The sequence below is a fragment of the Solenopsis invicta genome, chromosome 16, assembly GCF_016802725.1.
Source record: "Solenopsis invicta isolate M01_SB chromosome 16, UNIL_Sinv_3.0, whole genome shotgun sequence".
NCBI lineage: Eukaryota > Metazoa > Arthropoda > Insecta > Hymenoptera > Formicidae > Solenopsis > Solenopsis invicta.
Window position 1 is genome coordinate 20531922 of NC_052679.1, and position 21896 is coordinate 20553817.

Below are 21896 nucleotides of genomic sequence, written 5' to 3' on the forward strand. Positions count from 1 at the left end.
CTTCGAGAGTTTACGACGTGATCAGATTTCGATACTTTGACTTAGCAGTCCATAGGTACTTTTTGTTTAAACGAGAAATCGAACAACATTAAAATGACTAGATGTTTCATTTTTGCAGACAATCACCCGTTGTATTTTAGCGCACAAAATGACTCACGTTTTTAATAAATCCAAATTTCATGATTTATGATTAAAATATGTAATCATTTATTTTTAGAAGATTTTTTTTTAAGATTTTGTCACTTTACGTAAAGAGGACTCATTTGAAAAAAGACATGCCCTTATAATTTAGAACTGTTTCAAGTTCTGAGTTATACGATTTTCAACTTGGAAAAGTTTATGGTATATCAAATGACGAAGAGAGATAGTGTTACAACGTAATATATAGACGTTCTCAAGGGTGCCATTTGCTTCAAATATGTAACGTGAATTATGTTATATTTCACGCGTAGATAATTATCGGACATTGGAGACATTCTAAATTCTTAAAAATAAATCCAATAAAAAATATTATTTATATAATACACAATAACATTGTGTTTAAATAATATATACAAATAAATATTGCAATTAATAGTGATAATATAAGCTTTTAAAAACCAATTATTTAAATTATTATTACTATATAATGTTTATCTCAAAATAATTTTGGCTAATTTTGAATTTAACTTGAATAAAAAATGATATTCTAATTAAAATTTATTTAATTGGAAAATGTAAATTAAAAATGATTGCAAAAATGATATTATATAAATTACAAAACGGTTATCACTTCTCTATTATTAAAAAAAAATTACACGTATGATATTATAAAATAATTGTTCTAAATTTAATTTCAATTATCTTCAGTTAACTGTGTCGAAATGTGTTAAAATTTTAACGCGTTGAATGAATAAATAATATTTATAAAGCTCTGAAATTAAAGGTTTTCTGCTTTTGCAATGCATTATTTTTCACATTTACCTGGTATTCGATTTCTGTTATAAAGGGACGCCGTTATACCTTGGCGCTTTTTATAGGAGGGTAGACCCACCACGGGGCCGCAACCCCCCGCGCTTCCTGCGACAGATGAGCTGATGGTGGCAAGACAGGGAACACCCCGACCGCCACCCGTTCGACGTTCCAAATCACGACGCCTGCAACCTCCTCCTCCTTCACTGCCACCGCCACCCCCGGCGGACAACACCACGACGGACCCAGAGGTACGTTTGCACGGCCCTCTTCCCGCGGAGCCTCTTCCTATCGGCGAAGGCCCCGCTCGTTTACGTCGCCGGAGTCGCCGCAGATTTCCACGGGGAATTCTGCAAGGCATTTCGTAGGGTTGTCACCCTAGCTCGCGCATCATTTTTTTTTCGTTTTATCAACATTACTTTTGCTTTTCACGCGCATCAAATACTTTTCGTTTTCTTTTTTTCTCTTTTTGCAAATATAATTTTATTTCTGCAATAATTTCACGAAGTATAGAGAGTTGTTATAATTTTAAATACTTATATAAATATGCAAAATGTCTCAACATTAGCATATTTTAATAAAGTAATATGTAGATTATTATATATTGTATTATATAGATTTTTTGCTCGCTTTAGTGTCTCTCGCTACGATCGATTTCTCAATAAAAGCTGTACATATGGACGTGCGATGTCAGCGAATTTTCTTGCTTTTTCCGCGCTTTTGGTCTGCTTCCACCAGAAGCAGACTTTTCGGCCAGATACACCTGCACTCTCGAAATTCACGTTAAATGGCGGACAATTTACAAGAACCGCAATTTAGAACGGAAAAGAAGCTTTCTGCGCTTTTATCCATTATAATTTTAAAGCATAATCCTTTCAACAGAAAATAATTTTCAGTTTAACGTGAGGAGTTTGAATCATATGCACTTACTATTATTTAGCAACTGATGTATAGTTATTGGTTATTGATGGATCTGCCAATATCTTGTCAAAGTAATATTATCAAGTTCAACAAGTGTATCCAAATGTAAGTATTACGATTTATATCAGATTTTATTTAAGAAATTTGAATTAAACAGGTACATTTGAAGAAAAGTTTTATCTGAAAATTCTATTGAATGCTCACCCTAACACCTCTTCTAACACGTCGCTTATTTCTTTGAGAAGTAAGGGATTCAAATCAATTTCCACGATGGAATACCCCTGGACGAGATTATGATGACCCACGATTTATTTGGTCGTTCGACAAATTTATTCATTGAATGATAGTTGAATGCGGGCTTTCCCCGCTGTTCTTTATTGCGCGAAATGCAATAAACCTTTTTCACATTCAGGACTTAGGGCGTTGGCGTGAGGCCCTGGACGAGATCATAATGCTCGTTGTCGAGAGACGTAGTTGGTTAGTGTGTTGTGAATTCGGTTGTGTTAGTATCTGAAACAGGCAAAGAAGAAATACATGCATTAGTTTATGCACGAAATTTCGCCTGAATGATAATGTACGTGGGTTGCGTGAGAAAAACACAGAAATTAAAAAAGAATGAAAAAGATACAAGTTTAGAATGTATCTTGATTGTAATAAAGTCGATACTTATTATATTCACATTATTTAAAGACACAAGCGATAAATTTTTATCTATAATGCAAAATAAAGATAGTGACAAACTATTTACTTTAAACGTATGACTAAATTCTATTTTAGAAACTAATTATTAAAATTCTTTAAGAAAATAATGTTCTTGGAAAATTATATTATTATTTATAAAAAAGACTTTTTCACGTAAAGGTTTATTATTCTTTTTTTGTCAAGTTCTTGCTATACGTTTTTGATGCTATCGCATCTTTAGATTTAATCCGACGTCATAATGAAAGACTGGGTCATAATGATCCGAGACGTTTTTAAACATTTATATCTTGTTACATACTTGTTACGTTATAATAAATTAAAGAATCTTTTATATGTACTTATTTTATCAGATTAACTATGTTATACAAGTGTGAAATATTCAGGTCATCATGACTCATCTCAATATTCGTGTAATATTATTTTAGTATCATAATAACGCCAGGTGAAATCAACATATTTTAAAATACATAACAAATATTTTAAAATATGCACTTTTAGAATGAAGGTACAAGCATATGAAATATGGCATAATTGTAATATATTTTCATTACATTTAAATAATATTTGTCTATTATCTTCTCTTGCAATAACTCACAACTTTATTGGCTGTGACAACTATTGTAACTAACTTTCTAACTTATTGCATCGAATTGAGGTCAGATCGAAGAGAAATTAAGAGTTAATGAGCTCATTTTTCTGGACTTAATGCGGATTCCATGATGACTGCCTATAAATTCACGTGACAGCAAGTTCTAATTGTCTCGATGGATATCGGAAAATATATAGAATTCGATGTAGAGCTCTACCACAATTGCTTCTCCATCTTAACTAGTCTAACGACTAACTGCAGTGTGCCAACAATTAACGAGACCACCAATTTCGAAAATTTACGCCGATGTACTTGTGCACTTTACAGTCGTTATTACCCTACCCGCCAAGTTCACAAACACACCACTCAATGTAAGTAAAGGTGATAAAATGGCTACTCGATCGTTCGTAAAGCTACTTGTCCTGCTCAGGCGAAGTTCTTTGAAATTGCTTCGAAACCAAAGATAAGTTCTTATGTGCTTCGTATGCATATGTGAGTTTTTTTGACGATCAAGGATCTATGTGGATAAAGAAGGAACAATGAAGCTATAACTTTCCAGAGATTTATCGAAATAAAGTATTCTCAAATAGAAATTTTTACCTAAGAATTTAGTATTATTGTGGAGAAAATTTAGGTGCTCATATTTAATAAAAATATATGCTGTATTTTATGAAAAAACCTTATAATAACTATATAAAAATGTAAATAATGTAAAAACATTAGCATATTGTATATATGAATAAATAATCAAATTTTGCTACGTATTTATGATGGCAACGTTTGCAGCACACCGTTAATAAAAGTTATTGAAGTTCGGTAGTGCAATCGACTTGAAGTTGATAAAACCGTAATCAATTTCGCGTTATTATCAAATAGACGGTGGAAACTGTGTTCGGTATTGCCATAACTCTTCGCGATACCGCGAATGAAAGAGAAAAGTGCAAAATGAGAATAAGCTCGGCGGCCCAGGATAAAGTTCAAGCAGTTTCGTGAGTTTGAACATTTTCGAAGAGAGAAAAAGCAGAACTACGAAGGAAAGAAATGTATCAAAGTCATGCATCCTTTACCTAAAATATAACCCATCACATGATGGCTCGTTGAAAGCAGAGATGGACTTATATCTTTCGGTACATAAAAAAAAGATTGAGATTAATATTTACATTCGCAAGTTTTACGATCCTACCCTAGGTCTCCCTTTGTTATCCCTCGGTTACATTAGAGAGAGGAAACTCCTATATAACTCAATAAAATATGGAAACAAATATATCTTTCTGTGATTCTGACTGGGAAAGTAATAGGAATGGAATTATAGGTACATGTACATATTTCCGATATAAGATTCAGTCTGATTATAGGTTTGCTATTCAAACGAATGTAGATGCGTAAGAAATATATAACTTTATAAAATTTATATCAAAGAAAAATATATTGAAATGTAAAATTGTAAAATTTTATAAACAATATTCATATTCACTTCTCTTTGATATAAATTAAGTCAATGAATAATAATTTTTTTTATAATACGTAAAAGAATAAAAATATGCTAATTAATTTGTGTTTGATATAATTTTAAGAAGAAAGATATTCTGCTTGTTACATTGCCTACAATATGGATATAACTTTGTTATTCTACGTGAGTAAAGAATTATGTTGCTTCTTTACTCATGTGTCTCAAGTTCCATTAATATACGTCAGAATATGATGAGCAATTACTGCAGTTCCCTGCGGTATTGCGGATAAGAGCACGTGCTTATTTGCTACGTTTGTACAGGCTCCGTGACCTTTGGAGTTTATATCGTTTAGTTCAAGACACGATTGCAGTACAATGACGTAAGGCAACGTCTAGGAAGCTTTTGACATCGTTAGATGGCCCAACATTACCATGTTCATGTCACGTAACTACAAGGATAGCTTGTCTTCTAAAAAAAGAATTGTATGACTTATCGAATTCGCTTATCGATTACAATTTTTCTTTTTCACCCTTATCTCAGATTTAGCTGAATAGCCTATGTTGGAATTCTAAAGGCAGGATAAAATATAAGAGAATATAAAATCGCGTGGTACATATGGAAAAATAACTTGTATATAAATGCTTGAATTTTCAAGACAATTTTCTCAAGGAGATTTAAGAAAATAAAACAGAATAATAAATGTGAAAAAATATGAATTTCTGAGCTAAATAAAACAAGATATTTCAGTTATAATAATAATAATAAATTAGTTAAAATAATAAAACAGATATTGAAATTATTGTCTGTTATCATAATACGCTAGAATAAAAACGTAAAATAAATTTCATTCTACATTTATCTGAATACATAAATATAAATAAATATTGATAATACAACTGGCATATTCTCATAAAACAATAACGTTACATAGTTGAAAATGTATCTCGCTTTTGATTATATCAAATTATCTTTATGTGCCGTGCAACGTCAACATTCTTCCGGCGAGCAAACATTCCATCGAGTTTGATCTAAAAAGAAGCTCTTCTACTCGTCGCGGCGTTGTCGTTGTAGACCAGAGTGCCATCCAAAATCTACTTTTATCTCCTGGGGCGACCATCCCTTCACATTACTTCGTTTCCCCTAAGTTTTACCTCACGACCATCTCGATTGGCCACTTTTCTTTTCTTCCAATTTTCGTCCTGGTTCTCTAGATTCTTCCCCAATGTGGAAATCTTGCTGTGAGCATTGGAGAGATAAAGAGAAAATGTCCAGAAAATGAAAAAAAACTTACAAATAAAAAGACACAAATGAATCGAAATTTAGACTTTGTAAAGTAGCTGCAATCTTGAACGACATCTTTATATATGTCGTAAGTGAAAATTAGAAGATTATTCAAATATTACGTAATAAAACAATAATTCAAAAGATATCTTTTGTGTTTCCAATTCATCGTAACAAAAATCTTATTCAATATTTTTCTGCATATTAAAACTTTTATATTTATATTTATCTAATTAAAAATCTCTCACACAATTTATATTAATATAAATTTAAAAATAATTGATAAATATTCATGAAAATAACATGTGGTAGGTAGAAAAATATAAGAATATCTATATCCTATAATAGTGCAATGATGAGATTATTTTGCATGCCTACGTATGACAAGCGCTCTCTGTCAACGTAGCACAATATTGTCCCGACGTTCTCGTGACGTCAACGCATTACACGGAGATGCGTCTCCATGTCAGATAATCCGAAATAGACTTAGTATCCATAGATCACATCTCTGTACTCTTGTCGCGCCGCACGTTGGCCTGTCTGCTCGCGTTTCGGCGTGCCCTCTTGGTCGTCGCAATAAATCAGGCTTTAAACTTCCAGTCCTTATATACATGCAATGAACGAAGTCAACCCTGAGACCAAACTTGTCCCCCGCGAAGGCCGAGTCAGGAAGACGACCCGCCACTTCCAACAAATCTTCCGCGATCGTAGCGTCTTTTGCGGGGTGGGTCCCGGCAGTGGATAGAGCAGGAAGAGACCGGGCCTATAATTTTCAGGAGACCTGTCCTGAAGAACACGGAGATACCGCACGTGTACCATAGATTCGTAGTACGATTTACATCCCTGATACGTCACGTGCATGTAAGTTACGCCATATAGCGTAGCGTTTCACTAAAGCTAGGCGACTTACCGCGCATAAATTAGTCCACCTCGAAATGCGAAACGTAGTTAGGTAGGATATACATAGCCCGTGCGACGAGGCGCCCGCACAAATCCACCGTCTTTAGTAAATGCCGATCGAGTTTACCCCTTAGGAAAGCTCGTTTGCCGCTCCTCAAGAGACGCGGGATATCGTTATCCTTCGTCTTCGTATCGCTTATCTTTATGTTTGCGAATAATTTATTTCGAAGTTAACAAGACACGTCTTCTAAAGATAGCTAATGCCATTTTAATTTGCCTAATATTTTTTTCTAGTACAACTCGCGTTTTTCTTCGACAAAATATTAGATAAAGTAAATGTAGGTCTAAATATAAGAGAAGATATTATTGGCATTTACATAATAAACATATTGCTTCATTAATTACGCGCACCTGTGTACGAAATCTGTGTGAGACATTTATAATTACTGTCTACACACATTAATTCAATTAAGCGGCTTGTATCACATACGCTAGAACCAAATAATCTTCGACATCCGTACCTAGCATAATAGATTGAACAGATCTCCTTCGGGGAAATGCAAATGCACAAAGCGAAGCAGTTCGAAACTGAGTGAAGCTTTTACATTTCTGTTCATCAATATATTCTCTATCTTTGCTTGTTATCCGTATCTATTTCTGAAATTCAATTTAGAGAATACAAGTTATATATTTATTTTGATAATACGTAAAATTAAATGACAGATACAAAATAATTAACCACTTTAATACTCTGTTTTTATATGTATAACATTTCATAATTCAAATTAAAGCGTAAAGAAATACTAAAACGCCTATTGGATAATTTTCTAGAGAATTTTTTAAATCTTACGTTAAATCAATGTTTCTTCTAACTATATTATAGCACTATTATATGAGATTGAAGCCGCAACATGTCTTGAAAGGGCACGCATGTATTATGAATATTTTAAAAACACTTTTGTGCACTCGAGAGAGAGAGAGAGAGAGAGAGAGAGAGAGAGAGAGAGAGAGAGAGAGAGAGAGAGAGAGAGAGCGTATCTTGAGCAGAAAGGTACGATAAAATGCGATGATAAAACGGTGCTGGTTTATGAAAGGTTGGTAAAAGCATCGCGAATGTATGAAGGAAAGAATGAAAGAGAACTACGGCGTATTCCTTCGGTACATAAATTCTCTCACAGGTCAACCGGCGGAGACTACGAAAGGGCGGCGCTATGTGAAAATTTAAGCACCCCCGGTTTACGCTGTTTACACGTGAATGTGTAGAGTTGACCGAGGAATATCTTCACGTGGTACGAGTAAATGAGGAAGGGAAAAGAGAAGCAGCTGGCAAAATCTTCCTTTTTTAATTTCGTGGCTGAGGAAAGTTTGACATGACGGCTTTGCATAATGCTCGCTGGGCTGGCCAGGCTATGAATTCTAAGCCAGTATCGATTTATCGAAAAAATATATTGGCCTAGAAAATGATAGATATCCGTGCGTTTTATAAAAATTGTGCTAAAGTAATACTCCGCGGTGGAAGAGTAATTTAAATAAAACATCATTCTTTTGTGAAAGAGAGAGGCGAGAGAGAAAAAGAGAAGCGATGGAAAAAAAGTACATTCATAACAAATTACATACAAAATAAAATAAAAATTTGTTGTTCCTGCATACGATAATATGTCTCATTTATAAAAATCAATATTGAAAAGATTCTTTGATATTTTAGTTTGAGAAACCTGGCATACATTGTCATAATATTCTCATAGTTTCAGAAGATGATATTGAAATGGATCATTTTACGATCTCTCTATCATGATATGTTTAGGTCCATACGTTTTATTTATAATCGTGATGTCCCTATTAACGTCTAGAAGGTCGCTGAGATATTACTTTGCTCTCGAATCGATCCCCTTTTCACGGACCCTTCACATTGTTTCGACCCCGGATAAGGTTACAAAAATAGATTACTGGTATAAGCGAGAAGCCTAGAACTTGCTAGCCAATAGATTCATATATTTATCCTTCTATAACAGATTATTCAATTTTTACATTATCTGCACGTTATACGCTTTCTTAGAAAGATCTAAATAATATTTAGGCATTAAGACATTTGATCTATGTCTTAAAACATATATCTATACGTATTAAGACGACATGATTAATTAATTAAATATAAATATTAATTATGAAACATACGTAATAATTTGTAATAATTTTAAAATAAAATAGTTAAAATATACGCAATTAAAATAAAGTATAAATAATTTTAAGTCTTAACGTGATATGATACATTTATCATTAAATAAGTAAAACACTCAAATCGTATTACATTATCTAAAATATCGTGTAATATATACGCCGAATTTGCATTAGAGATGTGGAGATGAACATCACTATAATGTAACTTACGGGTTGAAATTTGCAAGGGTCCTAATTTACGCTTCACTATGTATAAATTACACAACAGAAGCACAAGCTTACACTCTAATTAGGTCATTGTCAAATTATACGGTGTAGTATAACGTCGCGTGAACGAAATCAGATGACGTTCTTCTTAGATTAAAGAGCTTCGGATAATTAAATTTTCGGAGATTCCATAGTAAACATTCTAAATATCGACTTTATTGATTTAAGTCTTATCTGCCGAAAGTATCCTCATCTGTAACTGACAGACATCTCAATTAGAAAGAAAAGAGGATTTCGTTAAATAATGCAAAAAATGATAATGCTTTTCTTCGTCACAAAGCAATTTTTAATTCTATTTAAAAAGAGCTGTTATATAAATATTGCAAATAAATTTTATTATGTACTCCATTATACAACATTATTTTTTATGCAAAATAATGATGCTGGAAAACATATGTTATGACATAAATAATATATATTCATGTGTATATTTACATAATAATAATACTGAGATATATAATATACATAAATTATTTTGATGAAGTGTATTGTATGCGTAAATTTTTCATAGAAATAAATAAATTAATAATGAGTTAGTGAAAATATGAGACGAGGTTGTTCCGAGAATTTTCCAGTCCTCTGAACATGATACTAATTTCACAGACGTACGGTCGTTGCACTTTCCTCTCATGCTGGCCGATTTTTCACCGAAGCGTAAATGAAAAGATAAAATATAAAAAGATGAAAAAATGTTATTTTATATAAAGAAAATATTAACCATTTTTTATGTGTCTAAACTAAATGCAATAATTTCCCTATAACGTACCTTCTCTTTTTAATTAAAATATAAATACTTTTTAGCCTATATTTCCTCTTCAAATAATTAATTAAAAATTAAAGTTTATGTATATTGTAATATATAAAATATATTGTATATATTATATAATTGTGAAATAAATTGACTTAATTAAGAGCATTGTTAGAGTTAACATGTAATTCTTGCATGAATAATATGATCCTTCTTGATGATACCATTTCATCGTGATAATTGAGATTGCTTGTTTACGTCGTCCCAGGTCGTGGCTTCTGACGAAAAGACTTTACCGAAGGGTTTCAATATAGATATCAATCACGTACGAACTGAGAAAATTAAATTCATTTTATTACAATTTTCCATCGAATGTATCCAAATTTTTCGTAAATAATTATTAATTTTAAATATCAGATCTTATTACGTATGCATGTTACACATTATTAGATATTATATAAGTTTTTTTTTTTTTATAAAACAAGCAAGCTTTTCTCTATATATAAAAATTGCGTGTCGTATATACACAAGAGAATTGATATTTCTCACGCGCGAAGAATTTCATAAATCTCATTGAGTGTTGGTCATTTAGAATTTGACGCGAGGGTCGAGCACTCTCAGCTTGCGGCCGTTCATCCGCAATACCTAAATGCGTAATGTCGCTCGATCTAGTATTCGGTGCCAATCCCGGTCTAGCATAACTCAATATTGGCCGGCTCACCGCCATTACGTGGTTCTACCATTCGAGTCTTTGCCCTCGATTATTCTCTAGGCCATCGCAATTTCGATTCTCGCCTCGATCGATCTCCTCTCCAGCAGGAAATACGGCCATCCTGTTAACTACCAGTCACGCCTGACGCTTGCCAGACGTCTCCATTCCACAACCGCGACAAAGATAAGAGCAGTTTTCCTCCAGAGCGATTTTTACTCCAATAATGTGAAATGTGCAACTACAATTAATTACACATAAATAATTAAATTTGTTTCGGGCATCAAATAATATTGTTTACAATATTATTTTAAACATCTTTTCCTCTTTGTATTAAACAAGAGTATTAAAATATTGATATCTATTTAAATCTTTATACGATTGTTGATAATCATAATTTGTATGTAATGTGTATGTTGCATTGTATTTGTTCATATACAATTGTAATACAAAATGAAAAAGCATAATATGAATAATTTTGTACTTTCTTGTTTATTAGAGAAACAAATAAACATTGCATGTGTGCTGACAAACATGACCGTTTCAAGTTTGGGTAGCTTCATTGAAGCACGGAAAGTGCATCACATGAACATATCTGCGGTAAGCAAGGCGTAAACGAGAAATTACACGAATACATTCACAGTAAATGTAATTGGCCGAATAACCACTCCAGATGATGAATAACAGCGGGAGACTGCGCTTAACGTTCCAAGAAATTACTGCATTTACCAAAGTGTCTAGGGGGGAGGGGGGAGGCAATAAATATGGAATGCAAGGACCTCCAACTGCTGCAATCGTCATAGTCTTACTTTATAGAAACTATTATTATAATAGCTCCGTTATTGATTCTTACTCATGCTTATAAAACGATTATTTTAATATAATATTTTTTATCTAAAATAAGTTTTTGTTAAGAAAATTTGAAAAAAAAATTTTACATCATATTTAATCAAATGATAATAAATAATATAGACAATAATAAATAATTACATATTATTGAACATTTAATCTCAAAATGTGCGTTAGTGATAAAAGAGATAATATTTGTTATGCATTTATAAATTGCTTATGATTTATAATTTAGCAAGAATAACATATTGTTGACAATAATGGCAATCAGTCGGAATGCGCTTTCAGTCATACAATTTATCGACATAAGCTAATTCAGTATATCTATTACGTAATTGTTATAAAAATATTACAATATTAAATGCATTTCAAATATAAAAAAAATATAGAAAGGACAAATTAATAACTATCAAGCTAAACGTTAAATTCACAGTATGTATTTTAAAATACAAAAAAGTTATTATTAAAAGTTATTTATAAAACACACAGGACTCCAAATATATCTCTCTCTATACAATCCAGTATAAATAAATCAATAATATCCAAAAGACTAATATTCGGACAATTTGAGATTTGATTGAAACTGACAAATAACAATTACAATCAGATTCACAATTAAGTTTGATAAGAAGGACGCGTATTTAAAAGGGAAGTTTAAATAATGTATACATTGACCTGAAATGTGACAAAAGCTTTAGCGAACTGGAATCCTTTTCATTTTATCGTAGATTTACAAAGCCATTGCAACAGGTAGAACAGTTTCTGGACACTTACGCAATGTTACTGGATTATATCTGGTTGCAGCTACAAAAGCCAGGCAACTAAGACATCACAGTTCACGGAATAATAGTCCATGAAACGATAATAGGATTATCTGAGACAGACGAGTAGCTTATTAGCATTCATAATTATAGAAAAATTGTATTTCTTTTACCTCATTAATTATTAATAATATTGTGCGTAATTAGTAATTAAAAGCACAATAATATTGAAGCCACAGTGTTATTAATTCTTACCTATAAATAGTAACTTAATTTCGATTGAGTTTTCACTGTATGATTCTCTAGATATAAACAACATTATTAATGATTTTGTTAAGTTAAAAGCTAGGCGCGTAAATATTTATTGACTACTATATTTAATTACAATATTTATATGTATTTGTGTATTTTTTAATATTTGTTCAGCATATTATAGATATACATTTGTTATTGATTTTTAAAGACTGCTCACATCAATTCAACAAATGACTTACGAGCATGTATGTTACATATTTTGGAATAAAAAATTTGTATCACGTTATACACATACCGCATTTTTTACCTTATATAGCAGGGAAGAAGGAAAGGCGCCAAATACCGAGCTTATACACAGGAGACTTTATACCCAGATATGACCCTATAGCTACAGTATTTTAGTATTGTTTTGAGTATTATATATCGTAGCGATCGTGGCGCAGAGAATTGTGCGTCTACTGTGTGTGCTGAAGATCCATGGGTTCAAATCTCACGTGATCCAACATATCTGTTTTTATTCGATTGCTACATCTCGAAAGGCAACAACAAACCGAGAGTGTCTTGCCTTCTAGATAAGGCCGTTTGAAAAAAAAAAAAAAATGGAAAAATATTTTCTCCTATTTAAATTGGAGCATTTCGTACTTATAAAAATGAAGGAAATTGCTGCAGCTTATGTAAACACTTCAGTAAAGAATGCTCCAATTTTTATAGGAGCAAATGTTTTGCCATCAGCACGTTGAACCCATGTGTCTCCATTAGATGCTTCTAAAACATCCCTCTGGGCTGCGTTCAGAAACATCGCCCGGGTGCATCTAGATATTTTTCTATCTCTGTTTAACATTCAGTAAACAAGGATAAAATTATATTTTTGATGTTTCTAAACGCAGCCCTAGATGAGGCCGTTCGGCGTTTAAATAGGTCCCGTATATCTGTGTAAATTATAAACAGCGCATACCACAGAAATACGTTGAGAGGTCTGATCACGCTCTGACAAGAGCTAAAGACTGTGTAAAAGATATTTTATAATTAGACACACTATAATAATTATCAACTTATAATTACGTTGCGTCAAAAGCTTAAAATAGATCAATGAAGTGTATTATAAAGTATAATAATCAGATAGCAACCCGACAGGCGCTAGAACAATGAACCGCGGCGCGGCACCGCGCGCGAGCAAGCGCGCGCCCACGAACAGGCACGTGCGACCACGCACGCGGCACGTGGAACCGATTTCCACACACAACAGATGGCCGAAACAATGAAGAGCTACTCGTGCTTAAAATCCCAAAATAAGGATAAAAAGCGCGAGGTAGCAAGGAGCAATCAACAGACGTCTATCACTATTTCGCATTTTCATCGAAGACACCTGATGAAATAAAAATTGCGACTTCAGTGGACTAGATGTTTGAATAATTAAAACTTTAAATTAAATTATAAAAAATTCCATGTTTATATTTCATTACCAATTATATTTAATTAAATTAAGTTGAGAATAACGTGTTAAATGTTAATGTTAGATGAGCTATAATACCATTAAAGTGATATCTTTTATTGCTACTATTGCAAACAAAGTAGGATATTCACAAGGTATTTAATGATCCAATCAATAAATATTAGCGATAAGAAGATTTAGATTTAGATATGCAAATTCATGCGTTAAACTAATTTAATAGATTTGTGTTGTCGATTTTTAACATTATCATTTAAATGATGGTCTTTTGTTCACTTTAAAATCAAACCATTGTTTCATTTTAAATTAAACTGATATTTCAAACTTTTTAAAGAGTATATCGATGGAATTTTTATCTGTGTAATAAAAATCGTACAATTATTATAACTAATAAAATCTCGCACTTACACCCAGTGCGATTTAAACATATTATTATGCTCTATTGAATCACTCGCTGCTTTTTATAAAGATTTACATTTTTATAAAGAATTATATTATAATAGTACATAACTTTGCATAATAAAAAAATACAAATTCTTTAATAACGGTTTCATAAAATAAAAGACAGTTACACAAATTACTGTAAGATTAGTCTTTTTTAATATTTGAATAATATTTTTAATGATTAAACAAAGCATCAACAAAGCTCTATGTGTTGATTATCAAAACAAATTTATTCGACCGTATATCAATATGTGCAAATGATAGATTATTCCTGGATAAGGAAATTATTATAACTAGTGTAGTGTGTAATTACAAAGGTGCTTCTGGTTCAAATTGATAGTTTAACAAGGTATGATGTATTTGTATTTACCGAAAGTACGCAATATGTATTAATGCATTACTAAATTAAGAGATATATTTATTTTTATGTAAAACTATTATTTATTTACAACATTTTATATAATTTAGTAAAACTTTCTATTATCTTTTCTATTATTTGTCTTATAATTTAAAGATGCTAAATTTAATTTCATATAATTTCCTAAAAATTCTTAAATACGATTAATTGAAAAAATAACTCAAAAATTTTATTTTCTACGATTTTATTCTAATTTACGACATTTGTGTGTTATATTCAATTATTTTTCAATTAACGCAATCAATCCTACTTTAATAAATCTATTATCAATGTGGAAAGTGGAAATGAGATTCGGAAGAAAGTCAATATGATAATAGATTTCTGGAAATTATTCGTTCTTTTCCATTTGTTCATTCCACCACGTACTTCGATAACGTAGAATTACATTCTTTTGCAAAGGCAATGCGATCTGACATACCCGGGAGACCACCGACGTCCTTTCGCGCTGAAATTTTCGTAGTCATTCCGCCGAATCGATATCGTTTTGCGCAGTTTCATTATAAATCCGATTACAATTTCGTTGAAATGTAAAACTCAATCAGGTTGTAAGACGCACTCAAGAAGCAAAAAGATCTTCATCAATTACAGCACTATAATTATCATTCAAAATAAAATCGTACATATAGAACGTGCAAGTATAAAAAATTTTTGTAATTTACGTATAAATAGAATTATCTAACTTAAAAGACTTTTTAATTGCACATACTCATATATTGCAATTTTTTATTAGTTTTTTAAAGAATCAAAATTATGGATTAATATAAAGATATAATGAATATAAAAAGAATCATTAAAGCTAGTTAAAATTTTTAATTTAAGATTATTTTAATAATATGTTGTATATCGTATACGTATAAATACTGCATTTGCACAAAGTTTATACCGACAAAATATAATATATTTCCTTTGCGGTATACATTTTAAATAGAATATTCATTGAAAATATCTTTGAGTACTTCTCTTAAAGCGTCAAAACTCATCTACGTAACGAATAAATATTAAATAATATCACGCGGTGTACATCATGTGTATTATAGTATGGAATTTCTTCATCATCACGTTTCTTCGCAATTTCACCGTCGTCGTGGAACTTTGTTATAGAACCGTGCATGTGCAAATTTATACGATGGTGAACACATTAAAGCCAATGGCTGGCAGTCGTGGCTTTTCATGTTATCCAATAGTCCACGAGTCCTGCAGGACGCATTCTCGTGCATCCGGAATGCAATTCTGACGATGAATGCAATAAGCGCGAGGAAAGTACTATATTTGAGAAAACTACAGTGGAAGAATGCTTTAACGAAAATGGCACGGCACTTTCTATCTGAATCCGTGCAAGAGTTTTATAACGTGGAGAAAATTTAGGTCTGCGATAATCTGTATATTGAATTAAATATACTCAGCTTATACTTGATTTTATTCACTTTTTTATCTTGCACAAAATTTTTCACCAATCTTGAAATTATTCTTGACGATAAAAAGTTTGACTAAAAAAAATTCAATTCTTATGAAATCGTTATTACATTTCTAATTAAATAATATATATTGTATATCTAACTAACTTTTATAAACAGAAAATAATGTATGAAATATTAATTAGACAAACACATTATTACTTTATGTAAAATAGTGAAAATAAAATCTTCCAGATCTTTCATTAATTTCATTTTATACTTTATGTAAATCCGTACGCGATCCATATTAATAAAACAAAATAAACGTAACAATAAAATAATTATGTACCGATAATTATAATATCATTAATGCATATTTTAAATTCACAATAAATTATTAAATTCAATAATCCAAAGATTAAAAATCCATTATAACACAAAATTAATTAAACAGTTTTTAAGAAAGTTAAAACATATTCTGTATACGGAATATTTATTTTCCGAAAATAATATGCTTTTTTTAAAACATTAACACTTTCAAAATATTTTTAGAAAATTTATGCAATTTACCACACTAATTTAAATAGTCCTTGTTTTATAAAGTATTTTTGCGCTTTGTACACATATCAATTTCATATTGCTTACTAATACTTCATCTAATATTAGCAAATGTATATTTATAGATTCATTCAAACATATTTTAATACTTTAATCATAGAACGATCTATACTTAAATGTATGGGAGAATCTGTCAACCGCAAGAAAATCACAGTACGTAAAGCATAAAGCTTTTGGTTCACTGTCATTTAAAATGGATATAGGTCAAACCAGTTGGAAAGCCGCCAACTGTGTGCTTTGTAAAGTTGGGCTCGGCTTGCAAAGTGGACATTCCTTGTTGATGCATTGACAGTCAGGGTTTTCCTTCCGCGAAAGATGTGACTGTAATACCGTAGTATCTTATATACGTTCCAGGCTATTTATGAATATACCACATAAGGTATAGCATAAAATAAAAGTAATTTTTTAAATTAATATTTATAACATTTTTTAACATTGATAAATAATAGCGAATAATAATAAGTGCCAATAATACAAGTAGCAAATAATAGAATAGGTAAATAATATTTTTTTATTTTTTACATGACACACACACATACACAATGTGTGCATTTATTTAGACTAAAAATATTTTTAGTCCATCCAATTAATGTTAATTAAATAGTACTCGTGTCATGAAAGATTTACTCTGCCATTGGTTTTATACGAAATAAAGGAATAGAATCTGAGATTCTATGATAATTACGCTTTTTGCATAATGGCCATACATCATTCGTTGGCCGTGTGCCATTTTAAAACATTCATTTCCGATCAAGAATAATAAGTCGCTACATGGAATTAGTTTCTTTATGGACATAATTTGCAAATCTTTTTCATTACATTATGTTTGAAATGAAAAATGATTTCACATTTATTTCACAATATAACATAAAATTTAGTGTTACCGTATTTTCTTACGTAAAATAAATATATTTAAATTGTCAAATAGAAACAATATGTCAACTTTTTTTTACACATTGTCACACATAAAAAAATTGAAAAGTATTTAAAAAATTATTACTTCTTAATTACAAGAAAAAAACGAATTACATTTTTATAAATTAGATAATAACCAAAAGCGCACGACGCGACACAGCGCTACTAGTAGATAAGATTATTAAATGTTAATTACACACAATAACAACAATAACAACTGTATTAAAAAGTATCGAAGGGTATGAATATTATAAAAAATAATTTTTCACGTGTCATTATGAACATTAGAGAATATCTTTTGAGACCGCCGATATATAATAAATTATATTTACTTAATTAAAGCAAGATACATTGTAAGAGAGCAACTCGGTTTATTACAGTTTTCTTACTCCCGAGAGGGTTTGCGTTTTCCCTCTTCAATTTGCATAAAACAAACATTATCTGTGAATATATAATTATAATCGAGTTTCATTTACCACATGGCACTTTGGAAGAATCTCATTAATGCGGTAGAGAAAGAGAAGATATTATGAATAAGTTAGCAAGAAGTACATATTATGTACAGATAATATATCCTAAAGTGTTATATCAAGATAGATATAAGATTCAATTATAATTAATTTTCTCACTTCAGCACATAAACGTGATACAGCTTTTCCCACCTCATTTTATTCATTTAAAGATTATTAAAATCGACTTGTGTTGAAAGCAATCCTTATCTCACCTTGAGATAGATAAACGTATTTTGATCATGTGTCTATTGGAAGGTTTATTTAGGGTGAAAAAGAAAAAGAAAATTCCTGCGTTAAGGATGGTATCGAAACGAACCAATAGTCGAAGGAAATAAACGATTCAAGTCAATGGTTTGAATTAGTACCTTCCATGAAAAGAATACAAAATTCGATAACCGATATCAATCTAATTTGATATCTCTTGTGACAAATGTATATTTGTGAAAAGACTAGCGAAATAATAAAAAATAAAGAAGAGCAATTCAATATATTCTTATACACCACTGCTTGCAATGTGAATCGTATCATATAACATTATCGAATGTCATTTCTCAAATGCATATTGCGACATTGCATTAATGCATTTTTTTTTAACAGATCAATTTATTTTATCCTGCTTATGATATTCATGAGAAAATATTCTATCTCTGTTTCTCTTTCACAAGCCAGATTAAGTAAATACCTTGTTCCTGGTACTACACTTGATCCCTTCCTGTCAGGACCGATATAAACTTTGAACCCTTACATCAAGGAATAAACAACGATCCGCTTTCAACGAAGAAGGCTTTCAGTCTTATCATCTTAAAACGTTAAATCTAGATTTACAAATGCCAATACTTCTAGATTGTCAATATTTCCAAGAATAATTGAGTAGTGATATCAGGTATTTTCGCAAAACAATACCTATCTTAAATCCATATATTTATGTGAGCAATCTTGATTTATGTGAGCAATAAAATTCAATGTAACGTAAGCAATTGAAATTACAGTTTCTTAAAAAAACGGTATGGATAATATTCGACGCGGAACACAACTAAATATTCCTTGAAATAGATTAAATATTAAATGATTAAATATTTCTTTAAGATTATTTTCTGTCTTGCTGCTCTCACGAAATGACCTACGAAAAAAGGAACGTCTATATTTTAGTACTTTCGATTGCTGAAAAATAGCCGTTGCTCCACTTTGATATCTTTTCCGTTCTTTCTGGTTATCTGCTCCATTTTATTTCGCGACTAAAACAGCCGGACGCGCCACTTGTGCGCCGATCAATTGGAACTTCCCGATAATGCTCGTGTACAAGTAGATCTCATACAAAGAGAAAATACAAGCATCTTGAACCGTAGAAATTTCTCGCGGAAATACCGTGACCCTTTTCGTAAGTACAGCTATAAGGCAAGGCTGTAAAAAGAAAGTGGTCACTTCTTGTAAAGTGTATTCTAGAAATGTGCAACATCATATCAGTGTATAAATATATCGTATGCGTATGTATCTTTAATTTATTATCAAATCAATGTTATCAATTTAATTTAATGACTAATTTTAATTTTTTTCGAAAACACTCATCTTTCTATAAAATTTTAGTTTCTCGATATCGTTTCTTCTTATTAAAAAAAAAAAAAAATGGTATTTTTTATATATTTAAATACAATATTATATTTACTTTTATTTTCTTTAGAATATTTGAAAAAAAGATAAAGAATTCATAGAAGTATTTTTCTAAGTTAATAAACTAATATATTCTACTTTCGGTGCAAGCAATGAAAATCTTAACCATATTTTACCTAGCAACTGCAATTATTATGGATACATTATTCCTGAGACATCGTTGCATATTGGTAGAAGATCGCTGCTACATGCAAATTGATATGCAATTGCAGTCGCATTATATGCATCCGGATATGGAACGCATGGCACGAATTCCCTATAAAGGCGCGCATAAAAGCGTGTTACCACCACCGATTCGGGTCAAAGGGTACTATCCGCAAGGGGGGATATGCATTTACCTAAATTTCCGCGTAAATCTTGCCAACGGATGTAAATATCCTGCAATGCATTTTAGACGCGCTTTACGGATCCGTGACACACAGAAGACGTAAATGTGTATTCAAGTGGAAAAAAGATATATTTTCTCACGCTCAATATGCAAGAGAAATTCATACCCAGACGTTACCACGTCGGCTAAAGAAATCCTTGTTTCGAGTTTACGTGGTACCTTCTCTCCCCAAGTATCTTTCTTGAGTTTGAACGAGGATACACAAACAAGAGAAACAGATGTTGTCACGAGGAACTATCCGTGAAACTTGTCTTAAAGAATATATGCGATATGAAGAAGAAATCCGAAAGTTTTCAAGAAAATAATATGTATTTTTATTTTAGATCATTGCACACACATATCTTGTTTCGCATGTCTGAGAGATACTTGCATAACGAAGTATGCTTCTTTTTTCTCAACAAGTTTTAAGTACAAGAAACAAATAAGTTATTAAGGTTTTATCAAAATTTTTACGACTTCTTCTTTAATTAATAAATTATGTAGGAAAGATAGCAATCATGCGTTATAATGATACATGCATAGCCTCAAGTCACGGAACTCAGAATTTATACTCACAAATGCAATAATATGTATACTCATAAATGCATAGAAGGATGAAAAAGACACGTACAGTTGACGTTGACTATACGTACATGCACGTGTTTCTCATTATTATCGTTCTGAAAGTGTAATACAAGTACTAAACCTATTCATAGCTATAACCTTCACACCTTCACTGTACCGTACACCTTGTAGGGTGCGATATATTATGTTCTCATAAAGCTTAGCGTATCCACTCGCAGTAAAACAATACAAGCGCTTAACTTGTTTACAGTTCTGTGTAGATACTTTTGTAAAATTTAATGTTTAATTAAGTTTCTATGAAATGAAAACAAGAAAAAGAATAAATTTTTGTTTATCACAAATATGAAAGAAATAATTCAAAGAAAATCATAATATATAATACATAAATAATTAATCATAAGAAATCATAATATAAAATATATAATAATATGTAATTAATTCAAATCGTTTAATACACATTAATTTTATTGTCAACTATAAAATTATATTCAACAAGTTTTTATTTATTCGCTGTAAAAGCTGTAAAATGTAAATTAATTGTTCGTACAATTAATTCTTGCAAATATTTTTTTTTAAACAGCGTTTTACGATTAATAGTTTACAAATATCTAAATAAACATTAACTTGCAAAGGTTTCCGCAGGCGATTGCAGAAGATGTAAATTTAGGGTCAACATGAAATATGTAAAATCCGCATACATATGTATGCAGTAACTGTACTATTTAGGTTTTACATCAAACCAAGAATTCAAGATGGAGAAAAATGTATGTAGAAGAAAAGTGAAACTTAAAAGACTACAATAATACACTTTCGTACTAACGCGCAAATCATTATAATAGTATTATAGATAGTAATATAGATATATAAAATAGGTAATTACACTTTGCAAATTGTTGTAGCGTTAATTAAAATTAATGAATGCAACGGAATAAAAACTGCCATAAAAATAACTGCGACTAACTA

General features: G+C 31.1%; 1 protein-coding gene and 1 long non-coding RNA gene across 4 annotated transcripts in view; both read right to left on the reverse strand.

Annotated features, from left to right (window-relative positions):
• The window catches only part of LOC105194700 (Kv channel-interacting protein 1), a 125769-nt gene that overhangs the window by 35160 nt on the left and 68713 nt on the right, over positions 1-21896 (reverse strand). The window contains exon 1 of one of the 3 annotated variants that reach the window (XM_011159763.3): positions 1003-1329. The exons of 1 other annotated variant lie outside the window; for it this stretch is intronic. In XM_011159763.3, the coding sequence (XP_011158065.1) occupies positions 1003-1312 (310 nt within the window). In that variant the 5' untranslated portion in view covers positions 1313-1329. Of the gene's footprint in view, positions 1-963; positions 1330-21896 lie in introns of those variants that run through there. One more of the 3 variants, XM_039458888.1, reaches the window with a different exon arrangement.
• On the reverse strand, positions 10315-14941 carry LOC120359794. The gene is made up of 2 exons (XR_005576570.1): positions 12321-14941; positions 10315-10938 (listed from the first exon to the last, which is right to left on the reverse strand). It is a non-coding gene; the product is annotated as an uncharacterized LOC120359794 (long non-coding RNA).